The sequence below is a fragment of the Ochotona princeps genome, chromosome 15, assembly GCF_030435755.1.
Source record: "Ochotona princeps isolate mOchPri1 chromosome 15, mOchPri1.hap1, whole genome shotgun sequence".
NCBI classification, from domain to species: domain Eukaryota; kingdom Metazoa; phylum Chordata; class Mammalia; order Lagomorpha; family Ochotonidae; genus Ochotona; species Ochotona princeps.
In genome coordinates, this window is record NC_080846.1 from 11353539 (window position 1) to 11372976 (window position 19438).

Genomic DNA, 19438 nt, shown 5'->3' on the forward strand with positions numbered 1-19438 from the left:
AAAACTTCATTATATGGAGTAAGTACATAGCAATACACAGAGAAATACCTAAACTTTCCTAACTAAAATGAAAACAGTCTTTAGGGGCAAAATTTCAAAAGCAAAATCCTCATGGTAGCTACCAAGTTAAGAAAAATTATACTCAGGTATACTAATTACATAATTTCTACTTTTGAATCTATGTAATTGATCCTGTTTGAGAAACTTGTTTCCACTGGTTAAATCCACAAGCAATTCAACAAACATGTATTTGGTTCTATTATTGTTTCAGGCACTTTTCCAGCTGTGGAGAAAAGGTAATGGGAGAATTCGACTTCATGTTCACAGGCAAGGATCTTAGTGTATCAAAAATATGCACTTCATTGCAAAACATAGACAATTATAAAGCTCAAAGTGAGAAAGAAAGCAGGAGAAAAGAAATAGAATGAAAAGAAACTTAAGCAACAGCATGTTGAATGGGTGGACTCATTCAGCTGTTTATGATAATTTATTAAGGATTTAATAAATGCCTCTTCTGTGCCAATACCAGAGATAAAACAGGGAAAACCAAGTTCCTCTTCCCTGAGGAATCTAGAGTACAATCCAATCAGGATGGGCTTTTTCCCCTTTAACAATCAGCCTTTTGATCAGCAAAGGTGTTACTGGGTGACTGTCAACTGTAAATGAAACCACAGTGTTAGCCCTTCTATTTTCCCCTTGGAAATACCTTGGGGCTCATGGACCTGCCTACAGAAGTCTTCCAGTCTTGTGGCCTTGGGGACACACTGATCCTACCCAGAGTTCTTAATATTGGGAAACAGCCTTGCCTTCTGTTGAACAAGTGTGTGAGACACCGAGTCTCTCTAACTCCTGGGCTGAAAAGGTGGTGAAGACTGACATCAGAATAAAGCAGGCAGCAAGGCAGCTTTTCAAAATTCTCTCGCTCTGTCTCGCCCGTCCAGTGAGACACAGACAACACCCACGCACTTCAAGATACTCTTGCGCCAATGACTGTAAAGTGAATTAAACCGAAGAATCTCATTACACTTATCCTGACAGTTCGGGTTTGTGCTTCAGTCTCTAGAAAACGCATCAAGATTCAGCTGAAAAACAACAAACCGAATCTCAGTCAACTATTTGTTGACTGTGCACTATAAATTGCCAATTAATTTATGCTACTTTTGTGCCAACTAATAAACTGGGCAAAATACCTGGCAACAGATTAACTGCTGTGTTACATTAAGATCATTACCACTGGGATTATGGTAAAGTTCACCAACAATAAGCTGGTCCTTTTGCATGAAATAATCCAGAATTTATGTTGAGATTTCAACTCCAATTGTGTACTTTACCCAGCTTGAGACAAGGGTCCAGGCAATGTCCCACCAGGCTGCCAAACATGTCTTCTGAAACCTGAGACAAGCATTATTATGCAGCAGGGAGGCATAAATGGCTGTACCTCAGAACAATGGTGAAAGAGACTGGATCCTGCTATAAATTGTGCTATCAGGCCCAGAACATAATTCTTGGGGCATCACAACTGACCACTGAATGGAGAACAGCAAAACTGCTCAGCAAATGCTTGCTGCTTATGATCTCATTAGAAAATGTTCTTAAAGACTTTTTAAAGAACTTGTGGGAGAATTAAAGGACAAATAATGTTAGCAGCAATAGATTCTTCAGTTAAAATTATGGTTTCTTTTCCATAATAAAGCTTTAAGCCTTCAGAACCCCATATTTTTTATAAAAATTACGAATGCCTTACTAGCTATTTTGCTAAAAAAAGCACTCTTTTTTTTGAGAAAATGCCGTACAGAAATTAACTTTAAGGCATGCCTGTGGGAATACATGTTCAAATTAGGATGTTCCTTTCTGCTTCCTTGAAAAAGAGCCTTCCATATGTACATACAACAACTAGCACAACGACCGGGGCTCCAACTAGAAGTTGCCTTCTACCTCTGTTCTCTCACTTTGCTGTAACTAGAGTCTCCAGTGACTTCATACAAAACAGGACACAATCTTTCCTATTACGTCCTGTTCTCTTGTTTATAACTTTCTTGAGAAGTTACAAGTTGGCATAACAAGATATACAGGCTTAAGCTAAAATAGTGTTTTTCTTTTAGGTGGGATGAGAAAGGTTAGTAAAGACAAGAACAGTTCAGAAAGTTTACAAATGAAAAAATGAGGTTTTATGTATTGATTTTTTTTGTCTTCTTGTCCAATTTTCAAAAGTTTAATCAAGATTACTGAATACTGCCATCCATTTAACGTATGCCACAGATGTGTACCGATGGGTAAATACATCTATGAATCACCAGCACAATCAAAATCAAAACAAAAAGATACTGTCCTCTGGCTCCAGCTCCAGGGGACTCGGAACTGTTTACATTCAGAGGTTTGTTTGTATTTTCTAGAATGCTACATAAGCGGCATTACTTCAAAAAGTTCATGGAAAATATAATGAATGATTATTTTGGCATGAAAAATCCAAAATCCATGCAATGTTTTCAGAATACGCGTTTTCCACAAACTTTTCGAAGACCCTCTTCACAGGTTGGACTAATCTTTTCATCCCAATACAACAAACTCCTGGAGCCCCGACAGTCTGTCCTAGTGCAGGTCTATTTTACACGGCTTAATGATGCTGAGATTCAGTCACACGGCTGTTTTGTATCGCAGTTTATTCCTTTTATTCCCAAGCAGTACTTCATTGCCTGATCATACATTTTATTTCTTCATTCACCTGTTGATGGATATTGTGTTACTTCTGGGATTCCATTGCGGAGAATAAAGCTACTACCAAATCCTTACATGCTTGTCTCTGTTTTCAGTTCCTCACATAAGCAGTTAGGAGCAGAACTTCTGGAGTGTTTGCTAAGGGGATGGTTAACTTTAAGAAACGATCCAAGTGCTTTCCCAGCGTGATTATACCACTTTCCATCCTACCGGAACACAGGAGCTTTCTGGCCGCTTCACACTAGCACTGACATTTACGATTCAGCGTCAGTCTCCGCCATCCTGATCACTCAAATGAGCGTACAGGAATACCTCGCAGCATCTTCAACTTGTATCTTTCTGACAACTTACGATGCTGAACACCATTTCTCACTCTTACTGGTCACATGTGTAACTTTGTGAAGTGCCTGGCTTTTATTTTACCCTTAATAAGGTTATGTTTCACTTATACATACTAGATAGAAATCCCTTATCAAATATAACTGCAAATACTTTCTACTATTCTCAGGAATGTATCTTCACACTTCTAACAGTATCTTTCAAAGAAAGATCAATTCATTAAGTTTTCCTCTTTGTAGCTTGTATTTTTTGTATTCTATCTCAGAAACTGTAGCTTAAGTCATGATGATTTTTACCTATTTCCTTTGTCAAGTTTCATGATACTGCTCTTAGAGTTAGGGCTATAAACCCATTCCTACATGGTATGAGGTAAAAGTTGATGTTGATTTTTTTTTCTACATATAGACATTTAGTTTTAGAAAAAATTCCTTTCCTTACTGAAAGGCTTTGACACATTTATTGAAAATCAATTACCCATAAATGTGCCTGTTTTAGGATTCTTGACTCCATTCCAAAGAGCTACACACTACCCTCTGTCATTACCATATTGCATTACTGCAGCTTTACAGTAAGTCAAAAGCAGATTGTCTAACTCCTCCAACTTACTCTGGCTTAGTTCTTTTTAAAAATATGGTCCTAATTTCTTCACCATTCTAATATGCCCAGGATCAATTTTTGAAGCATTTACTAAACAATCACACCACCTACTAAGCAGGCAGCGTGCCAGGTACAAAGGACACAGTAACAGCACAGTCCCCTCTGCAAGGAGCAGGGAAGGACCTGGCCACATCCATACAAGACAGCAACTACTATGAGCAAAGAAGCCATTGAGAACACAGAAGAATTTGGTAGATCACATTTCATAGAAGGCAAGTTGGAACCTTTGATACGTTACACCACAAAACAGGGATTCAACCACCCTGCTAGAGGAAAATGAAAGGTATGTATGTATGTACTATTGTGATTATCATCCATTCTACAGCATTCTACATACAAGTAACCCTAAGCTATACACTACACTTCAGTTCCACTTCTGTTAAGAATTCACAGACTACATATTCATCTTAGAAGACGTCCCACAAACTTACCACTAAAACAGCTCAATGATCTAAAAATCTATGTAACTAACAGAATTCTAAGAGTTGGCAAATACTTCGTTCATCTTACATCCCTAAATGGATAGAGTAAATATGATTTAAAAATTCGAAGATAAAGAGGGGAAAAGTTATAGAATCAGAAAAAAATTTTATTATGAAGATCTCTGTATTTGATAAACTTCAAAATTCTCCATTCTGTTTCCAGAATATTACACCCTTACTGTAAAAAGGAGAATACAGGGAAAAAGCCTTCTGCTTAGAAATAGAATCTAGTAAAAGCAAAAACAAAAACAAAATAGAAGCTGCATTAGCTCCTGAGTTAAAAAGCCAAGTCAAGGCAATTTGGGAAGTGGGGCAAGGGGTGGTGAGCAGAAGCTGCTGAGGAGCTGGTGGGGGGGGTCTGTGCTGCATATTCATTAACTGAGCTGATAGGGGCTGAGATCCTTTTAAAAGGGAAAGTATTCCACTAGAGGACTGCCAACTAATAAAACGGGCAGGATATGAAAGCGTGGCTCATGTGAACTTGGCACTGGGTGCCAGGGAGAGTACACACAGGGCAGCTCCAACACACAGCATCTGCGCGGAGCGCCAAGTGCCCTGGACACCTTGCCATTTCCAGATGTCCACCTGGCTCCCTACGCCAAACCATCCCACAACTCACCAAGCTAGAGCCATGAGAGGGAGAGACTTCTTAACAGAGATGCTGTGAGGAAACTTGAACTTAATAATTTTAAAGAGTCAAAGATACAAGAAACACCCCCTGCTAGTGTTTTCTGTGGGATTCCCTCTCTCTGACAAACAGGTAAGACTTTCAGCCTCTGTGGTTGGTGCCAGTCATAGTTTCCTTCACAGCACACAGGAAATGATTTATTTCTGCCCTGACTTAGAGGGAGGTGGAAGGTGGGTGTTGATAGAACATTGTCCGGTTGCTTGAAGATTTGGTACGTTACTTCTGGGTTATGTTCTTTCACTTTCTACAGGATCATCAGACAGAAGAACTTGGGCACTTCTGCACAGAATTGCTGAGATCTGAACAGACTTCAGTAATGAACTCATATTTAAAGCAAAATAATGTGACCTTGAGTTATCAGCGCCCAGACTGCATAGAATGAAAATGATGCAGAGAATCCTGATTCCAAGAGCTCAGGGCTTAGGACTACTTCAGGGAACTGGGTCTTTGCGTAGGTTTTTTCTCTCTGCTGACCCTTCTCCTTTTGTGATTTTCCTACAGACTTCACTGAACCCTTCGGCAGCTATTTTGGGGTCCAAAAAGAAATGTGGCTGTGGTATGTGCCAACTTTAAATGTACTTTTATCTCACTGCTTTTCTTTCCAGTCAGGTGTTTTATAATAACAAACAGTAACAAAGGCTTTTTCTTATTACTTAAGATATTCAGGGGCTTTTGTCTTCCCAGCGTCAGCAGTAACGTCAGAGGATTGTATCCAAGGAGCTAAATGTGCAGGACCCAGGGTCAGAGCAGCTGAATACACCAACCTCAGAAAACACAGACAATGAATTGCAAATGACACTCAAAACAAAACGAGAAAAAAACCCTTCACACAGCAAACGACAAAAGAACTCTACAGACACTGAATTGGCTTTCTGTACACACTGATCCTGCTTAACTGTGTGTGGTAACTAACAGGGATTCACAGACTCATGCCACAAAGTAAAAGGTTTTCCCCTGCTTTCATGGGGAGGAGTTATAAAAATAAAAATGTTATTTCTGTCCTTCAAGTATATTCTCTGACTGAGAAAAAAAAAGCTGCACTGAAGAAAAACGGATGCAATTCTTTCTGTTTCTCTCTTCAGGCGCCCTGAAGGGAGGCACTGGCGACCAAGTGATGAGTCTTGCGTGAATTCTGACCACTGTTCTCCACAAACGGTGTACTCTCTCACTCAGAACTCGCATCATGAGACAAAACAGTTTGGTAAACGCAACAGAAATGATAGCCCTTTCACGATACACAGGGTGCAGTACTGTATGTTTCAACATGTTAGCAAGTCAGAGATGTAAGCGGGAAATCAGCCTACACTGCCACTGAGGATGAAGGGGAAGGCGAAATTGACGAGCCACTGTTTAGACCTTCCCACTGGAAATCATTCTCAACTGTCCAGGTATCCCATTGTTCAGGTGAATGGTACTAGGACAATGTACTTTATATTTCTTTGTGACTAGCCAAAAGAATAAGAAAATCCATAAAAATATGTATGTGAATTTTATATATGTGTGTGTGCGTGCACCTACATATATACAAACTGTGTGCCTATGCTGAAGACACAGAATTCCTGAACTATCCAGCCAGTCAGCAGAGCTGGTGGCTGGTAACTGAGAAGGTGAGGACATTCTGGTTATAACCCAAATGTATACAAAAACCACTCCCTCTACGTTTCCATAGTATCTTCACAGAACTCCTACTATCACACCTCCAGAGATGACAAGCCATACTGATGCCTCAGGTATACAATATAGCAATATTTACACTAAGGACTTGGAAAATATTTTGAAAAGGTTTAGAAGCAAACCTTCTTTTTGCCTTATCCTCTCAGTATCACCTGCAAGACACAATCCCAGCTCCTCGGTGACACCTCTCTAGGACACCTCTACACCGAGCCGACACCCAAGTACTGAAAGTTGGCCATCTCTCCTGAACTTCCGTCACCTTCGAAATACATGTCTTCTTTAAGACATGCTTCAGAAAGAAACGATTTTCTAACTGCATGTGATCCAGGCTGCTGGTCCATTACAGCGTTACTCACATGGGATGGAATTCCTATTTTCTGTTTTGGTTTCTCCAACTAGACTGTGAACTTAGAGATGGCTCTGCCTCAGTTCTATGTGTTCAGACTCTAGCCCCAAGCTTAGCCTATTGTTATGCTAAAAAAGTGTTACAGGATAAATAAATTAACAGATGGACAGACAGAAGGCAAATATCAAGCAAAGAGAAAGGAAAATAAACTCAGAAACTGATGTCACAAGGATTGGGTAAGTTTTAGGAGACACAGTAGCCAACTGCAAGAATATAATGGGTTCAATGACTCATCCTCCTGCAATTACCAGGAACAGCCTAAAAAAATGTGCTCTGTACCCTCTGCAGCTCTACATCTTTTCCTGCTCCTCCCTTAACCCTGAGATTTTCTGCTCTGTCTACCATGTGTCCTGGTTAGTAGCTTACATTTTATAGGGCTTTGCCATTCACAGCACGTCTTTGTAATTCTGTAATATTGTCTGTTGTTTTGTTTGGTCAAAGAAACAAGTTCAGAGGGGGTTGCTCCATTATCATTTCAGCTTTTGACCTGACAGAACACCTGCAAGCACTGTTGTTCAACACACAACCCTCTGGGCTTGGCAGCCTTCAGTGCTACCAATGCCTGGTTGCCTGATTTGCCCAAACTTGTAAAACTAGGGAAGCAACAATAAGAACTAAGCCTTTTTCTCCAGGATCTATAACAACACTCCAGAAGGGACTCTTACCCATTGCTTGTTTCCCCATAGCACACTGATAGGTGTTTCTTGGGGACTGGTTATGATGAGGGTATGGAATCAGGCCTGCACAAACGCCGAGAAGAGTGAAGGGTTCGATCTCCAAGTGTGTCGTATCTCTAGCAGAGTTAAGAATTAGATGGTTGAGGCATCAAAGGTTATAAAAATATGTTATAAAAATATTATTATATAGGTTGCTAAGGAATTTAGCAATGCTAATAAAACCATTAAAAAATACCTAAGTAAAACACAACAACTTGCATTTTTTTAAGTGACAGAACTTCAAGAGAAAGGAAGCTCTACATCTTGTGTACACGGAAGATAAAGTGCAGTATTTGGAGTTCACTACAGCTGCCCTAGTTGGGGACAGGAGCACGGGGGATGCTGCAGTGGTGAAGTGAGCAGATCATACAGGCACTCCAAGGCCTCCAGAAGGTCATCTAAGGAGGACAGCCACCAGCGGGTGGGGAGAGGTCCTGAGATGAGCACTCCACTCCAGAAGGAACAGACTTTGGGAGACTTTTGCAGAACCCAGGTAGCAGGGAGTGACCTGGACTGGTGTGCTGGATGGCAATTTTGAAAGCTAATGCAACCTGCTAAGAAAGGAGCTGATGTGGACATAGACAAGGAGAGGAATCAAGGCTGAACCAGATTTTGGATTTGAGTAACATAAAAGATGCAACCATCACAAAAAAAAGTTCTCCTTAATATTCTGCCAATTTTGAAAGGAGAGGGTATAAAGTAATTTGAGAGATTTATACTTTTACGGAATAAAAAATCTGATGAAAATGCACTGCTTAATAGATAAAAGTGATATATTTCATCTGTTAAAAGAAAACAAACAAAAACTACTTGTTATTTATTGAGGATACAAGAATTATCAGGTGCTAGTATTAAATTTCCTAAGTATTTAACAATTTCAATTTCAGGTAAGCCACATATTAGTCATATGTATCATAGAGCAAGATATGTGGGTGTCCTCTAATATATTTTGAAAAGGACATAGGTTTTTCTAAAAATATCATTGCCATAGGAGCAATACTGCAAGCATAATACAATTTCATCTTTATGTCACCGGATTCATTAGTGTAATTTTAGCAGTGATTAATGCTAAAATCAGAGAAGCAATTACTTTTAAAAGTTATATATTAAGTGTTGAGTGAAAATGATGGATAATTAATTTAAAGATAACCTAAAACAGCTTTGTGATAATCTCAATTGGAATAAATGATGAGTTATGGTTTGCCATAAAAAAATTTATGTATAGCAATTCCATAATCAAAGATCACAGGACAGAGATTGAAGATGACAAAGAGACAAGAGTTGCTTGCTACTATCATCAGAATAGGTTTTAGTTATACTTGCTCCAGTTTTTACTTACTTATTAATTGTATGTTCATATAGTGCAATGTTGCAATCATTTTCTTCATTGACATCTAAATATTCAACCAGACTCTCATGTAAGAAATCTTCAAAAGTCCTGGGAAAACATTGGTTAAAGAGACATTAACAAAAACAGGGGCTAGCACTGTGGCAGTGAGTAAAAGCACCACCTATGATGTCAACATCCTAGTAGAGCACTGGCTCAAGTCCTGGCTCCTCGTTTTTGATGCAGCTTCCTGCTGATGCCCCTGGAAAGTAGCAGCAGATGACCCAAGAGTACTTGGGCTCCTACCACCTAACACAAGACTGAATGGAGTTCCAGGGACCAGCCTGGGGGCAGCCTGGCCCTCCCCAGGATCTTGTAGCCATGTGCGAAGTGAACCAGAGAGCAGATACCTGATGTCCTTGTTTCCTCCTCTTTAAACTTTGTCTTTCAAATAAGTAAATCTTTTTTCAAAAAAAGGAAGTATTTTTATAGCAGTATTTTATTATATATAACAGGAGACACTGCCTTTCTTTTTTTCTTTTTCTTTTATTTTAAGGCATAAAGGTGGTTTATTCAGGTTAGCCTAGGTCTCCCAGCCACCTGACACTGCCTTTCATTTAAGCTAAAAGCACTTTCCTTTTGGACAGCATCAGTATAGTAGAAGACCTGAAATGTGCTACTCTTGGGACACAGTTATTCCACATCCCTGAAATAAAATCAGCAATGTCTGTGATTCTTGTTAACCTGCTCGACTTCTAAATAACAAATCTGACTTTAAAAACTCAGTGTCATCACTTACTTATTCTCGCCAGAAACATTTAATAGTGCACAAATTTATACCACAGCTCTGTAATCGTCCTGATCTACAACCAGTGAGTATTTTACAATGCACAAGAAAGTTTACATGCAGAAAAATGGCTTTATAACAGGCTGGCAGGGAGCAGCTAGGAGACTGAAAATGAAAGTACACTTTTCTTAGAAGCACAGATCCAGGGCATTAGTGCTAACTAAAACATACAAATATATAAAGACCTATGTACTTTATTTGGGACAGCTTACCTGTACCCCTGAGCCAGCTCCTCCATATGCTTATTCGTGACAGCAGGTTTCTGCTTCTTGACAATTATGTAGGGCCTAGAATGGAGGAGCAGGTGATCCATACAAGAGTTACATTAGCAAATCAATTTGCCATAGAGAAACAAAGGAAGATGTATATACAATTTAACTTCTTATTGGATTGGCTGAGGATACCAAGTATTTTTTGCATGTGTAAGCACGTAAGGACCACTCTTTCCTTTCTTACATAAACATACACACAAATACATACATGCACACACAGGCCTATGCGCATGCACATATTCGGGTACATACATAGTACTTATTCCAGTTATCTTAGAAAACATTTTAGTTTGAATCAAAAGTCAACATAAAAATAAAATCTAGGAAGGAATCAAAACCTTTATGTCATATTTTTTTTTTAAATTGTAAACACATCATTTCAAAAGTTTCTCTTGGCTTCTTTGGGAACATTTCGTACACAAATAATGCCTGCTTATCTACGGTTTGGCTTGCTCACAGTTCAGTTACATATAGTCAATCATGGTCTGAAAGTATTAAGTGGAAAACTCCAGAAATAAACAATTTGTCAGCTTTACATTTTGTGTTTTGAGCAGTGTGATGAAATTTCACAGTAGCCCATTCTGTCCTGCCCGGGATGTGGAGCAGCTTTCTGCATGGGGTATCTGTGCTGCATATTCTACCTCCCCGTTAGTCACACAGTAGCCATCTAGGTTAGCATGTTGAAAAGATAGATGATCTAGGGTTGGCATCCACTGGGTGTCTTGCAATGCATCTCCAAGGATAATGGAGAAGTAGGGGAAGGGAGGTAGGGATACTATATTATCCATAAAGCTAGCAGGCAAAGAACCACTGTTCCTCAGGACGATAAGGGTATTTTCTTTCAAGGGCTGGAGGACTATCCATATGTTTAGGCTATTTTGATTTAGGACAAATACCACTGAGTGACACCCACAGTTACTTAACGCTACCTATGCATGACAAGAAAGAGTGGCAGCTAGTTTGTACTGAATGAGGTTTTCTTCCTTAGTGATTTTTAGCAATGTAAGGGTGCAAGGTACTGCGTTCTCTGGCAGATTAACCTATAACTGTCAGCAGGGCTTGTCTCCGAGTGTTTCACCACCACAAGGAAACACCGACACAAAGAAAGGCATGTGGCCATGAACCGTCAAGGGTGGTTGCTATTTGGATAAGCGGCTCTCACCCAGAGGAGCAAGCAATCAACAGACACTTGTGTGCTCTAACCTAAAGCCCAAATAAGTACTGAGGCACTGACTAATAAAGCACTTTCCAATAGTTAGGAAGAGGTGCTGCATCACAAGAGGAGCCACAACCTACTGAAAAATGAACAGGGCGAGCTTTATGTGGAATTCCGGCTTCTTCCTTGCTGGAAGCACGACCCCGTTGCCTCTGTAAAGGGCTGTTGTGCAGCAACATGGCAGAAGCAGGGGTTAGCTACCTGGGGTTTCTCCTCACTCTACAAATTCTACCCATTCCTACAGCAGATGTGCCCTCTGCCATTATGAAAATACTTCTAAAAAAGCAGATGTGCTTTTACAGAATGCTACATTCTACTGAATGAATCTACTGTATTTCCTTGCCCTAACCAAACCATGTTAACAACTGTGAATAATGAACAAACACCAACTGTGTATCTGATACCCTACATGGCAGCACAATCTTGTATCAGTTAGTTCTCAGGACAACTCTAGGTAGATATCATAATTGACATTTTATCAATGAAAGAATCCAAGGCTCATAGACTCTAAGTATTGGAATCCCACAAGCCAGTAAGTAGAAACTTAGGATTTAAATGGATCATCTGTTTTTCTTTAGTTGTAAAGAAGAGAAATCAACTCTGGCTACTTAAAACAAAAATGGAATTCATTGTTAGCACTAAGAATTTACTAGAAGGCACAGAATGAAAGGAAAAAGAGAAATGGTCAGCCTCTGAAACTGAGGGAAGCACAGCATTCAAGAATCCAGAAAGCCTGTGGTACTGGACACTCTTTTCCACATATCACTGTCACAATCAACCAAGGCCTTCCCATGCCTCATTCCAGTTGGGATTCAAATTTTCTTATGAGTCTGGCTGGTCTTGCCTGGGTCATATGTCTGATCCTTGGCTAAGCAGAAGACACTGGATTAACCACCTCAAGGAGACTCTATTGAAAAGAGAGTCTCCAAAGGAAACTAATATAATGCAAAGCAGAAAATGGTGCCAGACAGACACAGTGATGGCAGTCCACTTGCCCAGCTGACACTCTTCCAGCCAGCGCTAGCTCTCCGTCTACACAGAATGACTCCAGCAAAACAAGCGAAGGCTTCTGAAATACGGCAATGACCTCAGCTGACACCCTCACGTGCTCCCCAAAGGCAAGGTACTCTGCCACAGTTGTCTTTGGATCCCTAGCTCCTAGACAAGACCCGAGAACAATAAGACTTTTAATGAAAGCTGGCAGAATGAATAAAAGAACCCCATTCTTCTACCGGGCCTACTGCTGTCTTCATTTCTTCACTCTACCTTTGCATTCTTGCTGTACTGCAGCCTTTTCCCTCTCCCTTTCATCCAGTGGCACAACTCTTGTAAAGCTCAGTTTGCACCAACAGTATTAAGTGGATAAAAGTCAGGGTTGTTAAAGTCAAATGAACTCTAAGGACTTCTGAGTAAAATCTTGACTCTCTCACTCTTTGGGTTTGAGTAAGTTACTCAGCCTCATTTTACCCCAGTTTCCTCATTTATAAGATAAAATAACAATATGACTTCAGAGAGGTACATGCAGCAAAAGCATTATACTAACAGTATATCCATTAAGCAATAAGGAGTGGCCAGCATCCGTTACTAGCACAGTTGTCCGTTCTTAATTCTGCCCCTACCAGCAGCCCAAGCTCTCCGGAGGCGGACTGCTTTCCACTCATCTCTAAGCCTTCCACTAATCTCTCAAGTGCTCACCAACCAAGTTAATTTTATCAGTGGAGAAGGTTAAAGCAGCTTCAGAAATAAAAATAAGATTTTTTTCTTAAATGTTAATACAAACTGACTCTTCAAAAATTGTTTTTGCAATAAATACCTGCATAACCTTCCTCCATCAGAGGAAATATAGACACATCGATCTGTAAGGTTGGTTGAGATGGAAACAAATTCATTGATATACCCTGCTCTCCGCATCAGTCGAAATGTATTCACCAGCTTTTTATGGTCTCGAATGACGCCCAGGATGTTTCCTATGCAAAACAGAAGAAGCAAGGCAGAAATAAAACATAAACCTAATATGATTTAAATATCTACTCAATAAAAACAATGAGTAGTCACTTGAAAGCCAGTGCACAGGCCATGTGAAAAGACACAAAGGGAGGCAGGGAGGTTTAAGGGAGCTAGAGCCTAGAGTGGGGTCCTGTATGTGCCAGCTGAATAGTCCTCGAAAAGTTCACTTGACGGTCATCCTCTCCTCAGCACAGCATGAACTTGGGGTCCAGGCATGTGGGTATGCACACCGGCGTGCTCTCTTCCAGAGTGGTTGTGAAGACCATATGAGCTGATTACCTGTAAAGCTCTCCGCACTCTGCCTAGCACCTGGCAATGCTGTTTTTTAACTGCTCTTGTGATCATCATCAGACTTTGCCCTCCAGGGTTAGAGTGAGGATCCCAAAAGATGTTAGGACAAAGTGCAGGGTAGGAGCTCACTCAGCATCAGCCTCTGGCATGCACTGCACATGGCAGTCAGTCACAGCTCTGCTCAGGTTGAGATCCCTTCCTCATCAGCCCTGAAAAGCCTCCAGGAGGAGGAGAGAAGAGATCTGCAGGCTAAATGGCACAGACTACAAAAGAAAAGCAGAAAGGGCGAGGCGCACCTGCTGCTGAGTTCTGGGGTACCTTGAAGGAGCTGCGAAGTAAAAGCTGGTGACACATCTATTATCAAATGGCTGAATGACCAACTGACCCTAAGGGCTGGTCTGGTCATTTTTGCAGAATTACTTAGATACTAAACATGTACTTGAAGGTACCACGTGAGCCGTATTCCACTACGGATACACTTGCAGCTGCAAAAAGCCATGTTATCCTTCAACTATGATAGCTGTGTCCTTTTCAAAACCTGGATTACCAGGCAATAGAGTGATTCTGTTACCACTTTTCTACCTTTAAACTAATGTCCACCTGGCCCAGAATTAATGTATATTTGTTCTTTAAATGCAAAGATAAGAGCAGGCATTATGGCAGAGGGTGTTAAGCTGCCCCCTGGTATGCCAGTATCCCATGTGAGCATTGGTTCTAGTTCTTGGCAACACACTTCCAATCCAGCTCCCAGCTGATGTGTCTCTGAGGGCAGAGTGGTAACAGGTGAGAGGTCTGGCTGGAATACCAAGCTCCCAGCTCAAGCCTGGCCCACGCCTAGCCTTTTGGTCATTTGGAAGTGAACTGGCAGATGCAAGATCTCTTTTTCTTTTTATCTCTCTCTGTCCCCTTTGCCTTACAAGTAAATAAAAGAAAAAAAAAAAAAAGGCAAAGATCATAATGGATCCCCTCCCAGTCCCCAGCAGGCTGTCTGGGATCGACACATCTTTGTAATATACTCACCATTCAAGAAGACAAGGAACACACTTGGGTACGAGAGCTCTTCCCCACACAATAAGTTGACATCTTCAACCCCTAGGTTACTGGCTAATTTAACAATAGGTCCATCTTCCATGTCAGTTGTGATGTGTGTCATAAGGGCCAAGTTTTTAACCAAACCACATGCCTAGGAAACAAGACAGTCATTTTTGAGAATAAATATTAGTAATACAAAGTACAGTTTATACCTGAAAATAACTCATCACTTTGCTAGCAGCAATAGTTAATATATAAAGTAGTACAATCTTATAGGGGGCAGTTTGGTAATTCATGCAGAAGCCTTTAAAAGTTACGTACACTTTCAACCAAACTAGGAAACAAAACAGATTTAGCAACAGAAAAGCTCAGCACAGTACTATCTGTAATTGTTAACAATGATGATATCAACAATGTTCAAAACAAATTACAGAAAAACAGCTAAGGAAAAATAGTGGTTTTTCTACTTATTACTTGTTGAATTCTTGATTTAGTGGAGAGTTAAGCATGTGATTATACATGGGAAGTACATCAGGCCTGGCATGGTAGCCTAGCGGCTAAAGTCCTCGCCTTGTATGGCCGAGGATCCCATATTGGCACCTATTTATGTCCCGCTGCCCCCACTTCCCATACAGCTCCCTGCTGTGACCTGGGAAAGCTGGAAGAAGCTCCTGGCTCCTGGCTTTGGACTAGCTCAGTGCCAGCCACTGGTAGCCATTTGGGGAGTGAACCAGCAGATGGAAGATCTTTGTCTCTGCTTTTCTCTTTACATTTGTCTTTCCAATAAAAATAAATCTTTTGAAAAAAGTATATCATTGTAAAAATGAAAAAAAATAGGAAAAAAAGAGCAGGAGAGAGGGTGGGAGAGAAAGAGGGTATGATGGAAAATGTCATCATGCTCTCAGAAATGTACATATGGAATGCATGTAATTTGTTCCCTTTATATAATAAAGCATAATACTAAAAAGACACAGCATATGGGAGCTCTGCCTCTCAATGGAAGCAAAGGGAAGAACATGTGGTACAGAGGTTAAGCTGCCAACTGAGATGATCACGGCCCACATCAGAGTACCGAGTTTGAGTCCCAGCTGCTCTGCTTTTGATCCACCTTCCTGCTAACATGCACTCTAGGAGACAGCAGATGATGGCTCACGTACTTGGATCCCAGCTACCCACATGGGCAGCCTGGATTACACTCCAGGCTCCCAGCTTCAGCCTGGCCAGCCCTCACTGTTGTGGTATTTGTAGACTGAAACAACAGATGGAAGATCTCTCTCTATCTGTGTCTTTACCTTTGGGGAAAAAAATGCAAGTACATTTTTTTTTCAGAAGCATACAAATATGTTTATATTGCTTATGGTATCATCAGGTGACAAAAACAATGGTTGAATTATCCTGGAGTATATGTTAACAAAAAGAAACAAAGCGAAAAAGGAAAGACAGAAAAAAAGAAAAGCAAAGAAAGAGCTGGCTTGAGAAGAGGCCCTGTGAGCAACAAAAGGGCGGAGTCTCAGTTCTCCTTTGCATTCTCACCGCTAGTCGCCGCACTTTCTGATGCTGGTGAAAAGCTACAACAAGCAAGAGAAATGCAGATGCTTTCATTTAGTTAAAGTAGTAAATCAATGCTTCTGTGAACTACTGGCTTTGGAATGACACTGAAATGGTCTTGACAGGCTGTTTGAGGAGCTCTTTGCCAGTGAAATGGCTAATCAAAAAAGAAAATTTACACACACCTCCACACACGACCTGGGGGGGACAAGAGCAGGAGCAGACTCTCCCCAACTCCAACTGGTAATCTGCCCCAGCCCAGAGCCCTCTGGTACCTTACCTCTCCTTCAGGCGTGTCCGAAGGACACAGCATCCCCCACTGAGACGGCTGCAAAGAGCGAGGGCCACTGACTTTTCGTGTTTTTTCAAACTGGGAGGAGATCCTTGTCATCATCCCCAGAGCAGATATGTAGGACAAGCGAGACAGCACCTGGGTCACTCCCTGGCGGTCCATCTTAAATCTCTTTAGAGACCAATTTCCCTGCAGAGAGAAAGAAGATGTGAGATTGTCCTAACCCCTTCACACAGTGGCCAATGCTGCAGTCACACCAACACATTTATGACAGAAACATTACAATTATAATCCAATTTTAGCCACGTCATATTCTGGAATTTTTTAGGAATATGATGAAAAGACCCATGTCTGGGAACCCTCTCAGAATGCTTCCCCACCTCAACCTCACCACATCTCAGAGCATTCACCTAACTATATACTGAAACTAACTGTATACTGCTCAAGCCAACTCAACCAGAGCTTCTGACCGGAAGCCGGAAGCTGATACAATACTAACAATTTCAACGCACATTCAAGGAAAAACTAATTTGAAGCTCCAAGAGGTAAGCTGGAATGTGGTATTATTTGATGTCTTCCAAATCTGGAGCTAATCAGAGGAAAACACAGTAACAGAAATGACTCAGACCACTGACAATGAATAAACTGTAGGTTTCTTCATCCAGGCTTGTAGAATCTAAAAACTGCATATGTACTAATGTTAAGAGATATTTTCTGTGGTTATTGTGTCATTATTAGACTCATATACAATAGGTCTTGATTTATTTAATTCATTTTATTTCTCATGCATTAAATATCTTATACGTATATAATGTTATAGTTGTATTAATTGTATACATTAAATAATATTGTCCAGGATATTTTAAACTCACAGTAATACAAATTAACTATGGAATTAGTATGGATCAAAAAAAAAGCTAGGGCCCAGCACCATGGTCTAGTGGCTAAAGTCCTCGCCTTGAACGCCCCGGGATCCCATATGGGCGCCGGTTCTAATCCTGGCAGCTCCACTTCCCATCCAGCTCCCTGCTTGTGGCCTGGAAAGCAGTCAAGGAGGGCCCAAAGCTTTGGGACCCTGCACCCACGTGGGAGACCCGGAAGAGGTTCCAGGTTCCCGGCTTCGGACTGGCGCACCACCGGCCTTTGCGGTCACTTGGGGAGTGAAACATCGGATGAAAGATCTTCCTCTCTCTCTCTCCTTCTCTGTGTATATCCGGCTTTCCAATAAAAATAAATAAATCTTTAAAAAAAAAAAAGCTAAATAGAAAATGTCAGTAAAATGTTTGGTTTGATTATTTTTCTGATTCTAAAGCATGGCTCTTCACTTTGCTTTGAGAACCTGATGAAAGCTAAGAATGTACTGGAAATGCACTGAGGACCATAAATACCAAATTTTACATTCAGCTTCATGAGTGTATTCATTCACTGCAGGTTAAATACCCTCCTAGAACAAAAATAGGCTTCAGAAAGAACAAAACAAAGGCTTCAGAAGATTAGATGATCTGTTTGCATTAAATTATGTGATTTAGAGCAGTGAACTACCCTTTCATACCCTGAATTTTGGATAAAACAAAAAAGAGGTAAATTCTAGGAAGAAACCCTGATATAAGCAAAGAAACAGAGCAAACACAAATATCCCGTAAGTTAACTTTTTGTATGGCTTATTCAGTTCGCTCCTTTCATCTGTGGATCAAGAATGAATCTAGTGAAGTGACTTACACGCAGAGAGTGAGAGTAAACAAGGTAAATAAACATTCAGCACAGAGCTAAAATAAGGCAACAGCTGTTGCACACAGGAAGTGGATGGGGAGTGGAGCCAGAATGTTCAGCAAGAGAATTTGTCCTCATATTGCACAGGAGTATCACAAAAGGGCAAGGAGAGAATCAGAGGGTTGACAACTTCTCCTTGGAGAGAACACACAGTGAAGACACACACAAGCAGCCACCCTCACAGGATTTCAACAGTTTGTCTTTAACTGTTGCCTACCAACTGAGACCAGTGTGCCTAATCCTGTCTGGAACAAGCAGTGCCCCTTCATTTAGGGGAAACAGAATGCTCAGAACAACTCCTGTGACTTGAGAAGCACAGATCGGGAAGCAAGAAAAGCAAACTCAACAGGAGTGAGCCTAGGGCCTCTTGGGAGTCTCCTCCAACATACAGGGACCTATCTTTGGACAAGTTTGGGCCGCAGGAGCTTAACGTTTTCAGAAGGCCCCTTGGCCTGGTTCCCCTTACGTTCGGATGCAGTTGTCCCTATGAAGGGAACTCCCAGGGACCCACCGCACAGTTCTCACACCAAGTACTGAAGCAAAGCTCCACTAACTCAGTTACAGAGAGGCAATGTGTTAGACTATACTATTCTTTTGTTAAGGCAAAATCCCATCCATAACACTAATTTTATGTCAGGCACACAAAACAGGAAGCAGCCTTCATCAGATAGACCTATAGTTATTGTGCTTCAAGAAAGGAAGCAATGTCCATCTGATAACCTTTCCTGAATAGCTCGACGCCTTGAATGCACAGCAGCTGCTGGCGACTGAACTTACTGCTCACTGAGGAACAGCTGACAGGCCTTTGAGGATTATAAAGCTACAGTGAGATGAAATGTTTTTCATTGCTTTTTGACAAAGGTTTCCAATTAATAACTTTGTTTGAAATATGTCAATTTTATTACAGGAAAAAAATGGAGAAAGCATCCATTAACATAATGACAATAAATGAAGTTAATTCAGAAGACATTTTTCCCTCTACATAATGGATCTATATTCTTTTAGCCTCAGATAGTGGTAAGCAGAATTTGGCCCTCCTTATCCTTGGAGGATACATTCCAAGACCCTGTGGGCACCTCAAGCCAAATGCAGTCCCTGAATCCTACACCTGCTATGTTTTTGCCTCTTATGCATGCTAGATTAAGTTTAACTTGTCAGA

At 40.8% G+C, this 19438-nt stretch overlaps 1 protein-coding gene across 1 annotated transcript in view; it reads right to left on the reverse strand.

Annotated features, from left to right (window-relative positions):
* The window catches only part of POLR3B (RNA polymerase III subunit B), a 103270-nt gene that overhangs the window by 36045 nt on the left and 47787 nt on the right, over positions 1-19438 (reverse strand). Inside the window, exons 14-19 of the mRNA XM_004589579.3 lie at positions 16498-16698; positions 14658-14820; positions 13153-13306; positions 10064-10138; positions 9017-9115; positions 7627-7754 (exon numbers count right to left, since the gene is read on the reverse strand). Coding sequence (XP_004589636.1) covers positions 7627-7754; positions 9017-9115; positions 10064-10138; positions 13153-13306; positions 14658-14820; positions 16498-16698 — 820 coding nt within the window. The remainder of the gene's footprint in view (positions 1-7626; positions 7755-9016; positions 9116-10063; positions 10139-13152; positions 13307-14657; positions 14821-16497; positions 16699-19438) is intronic.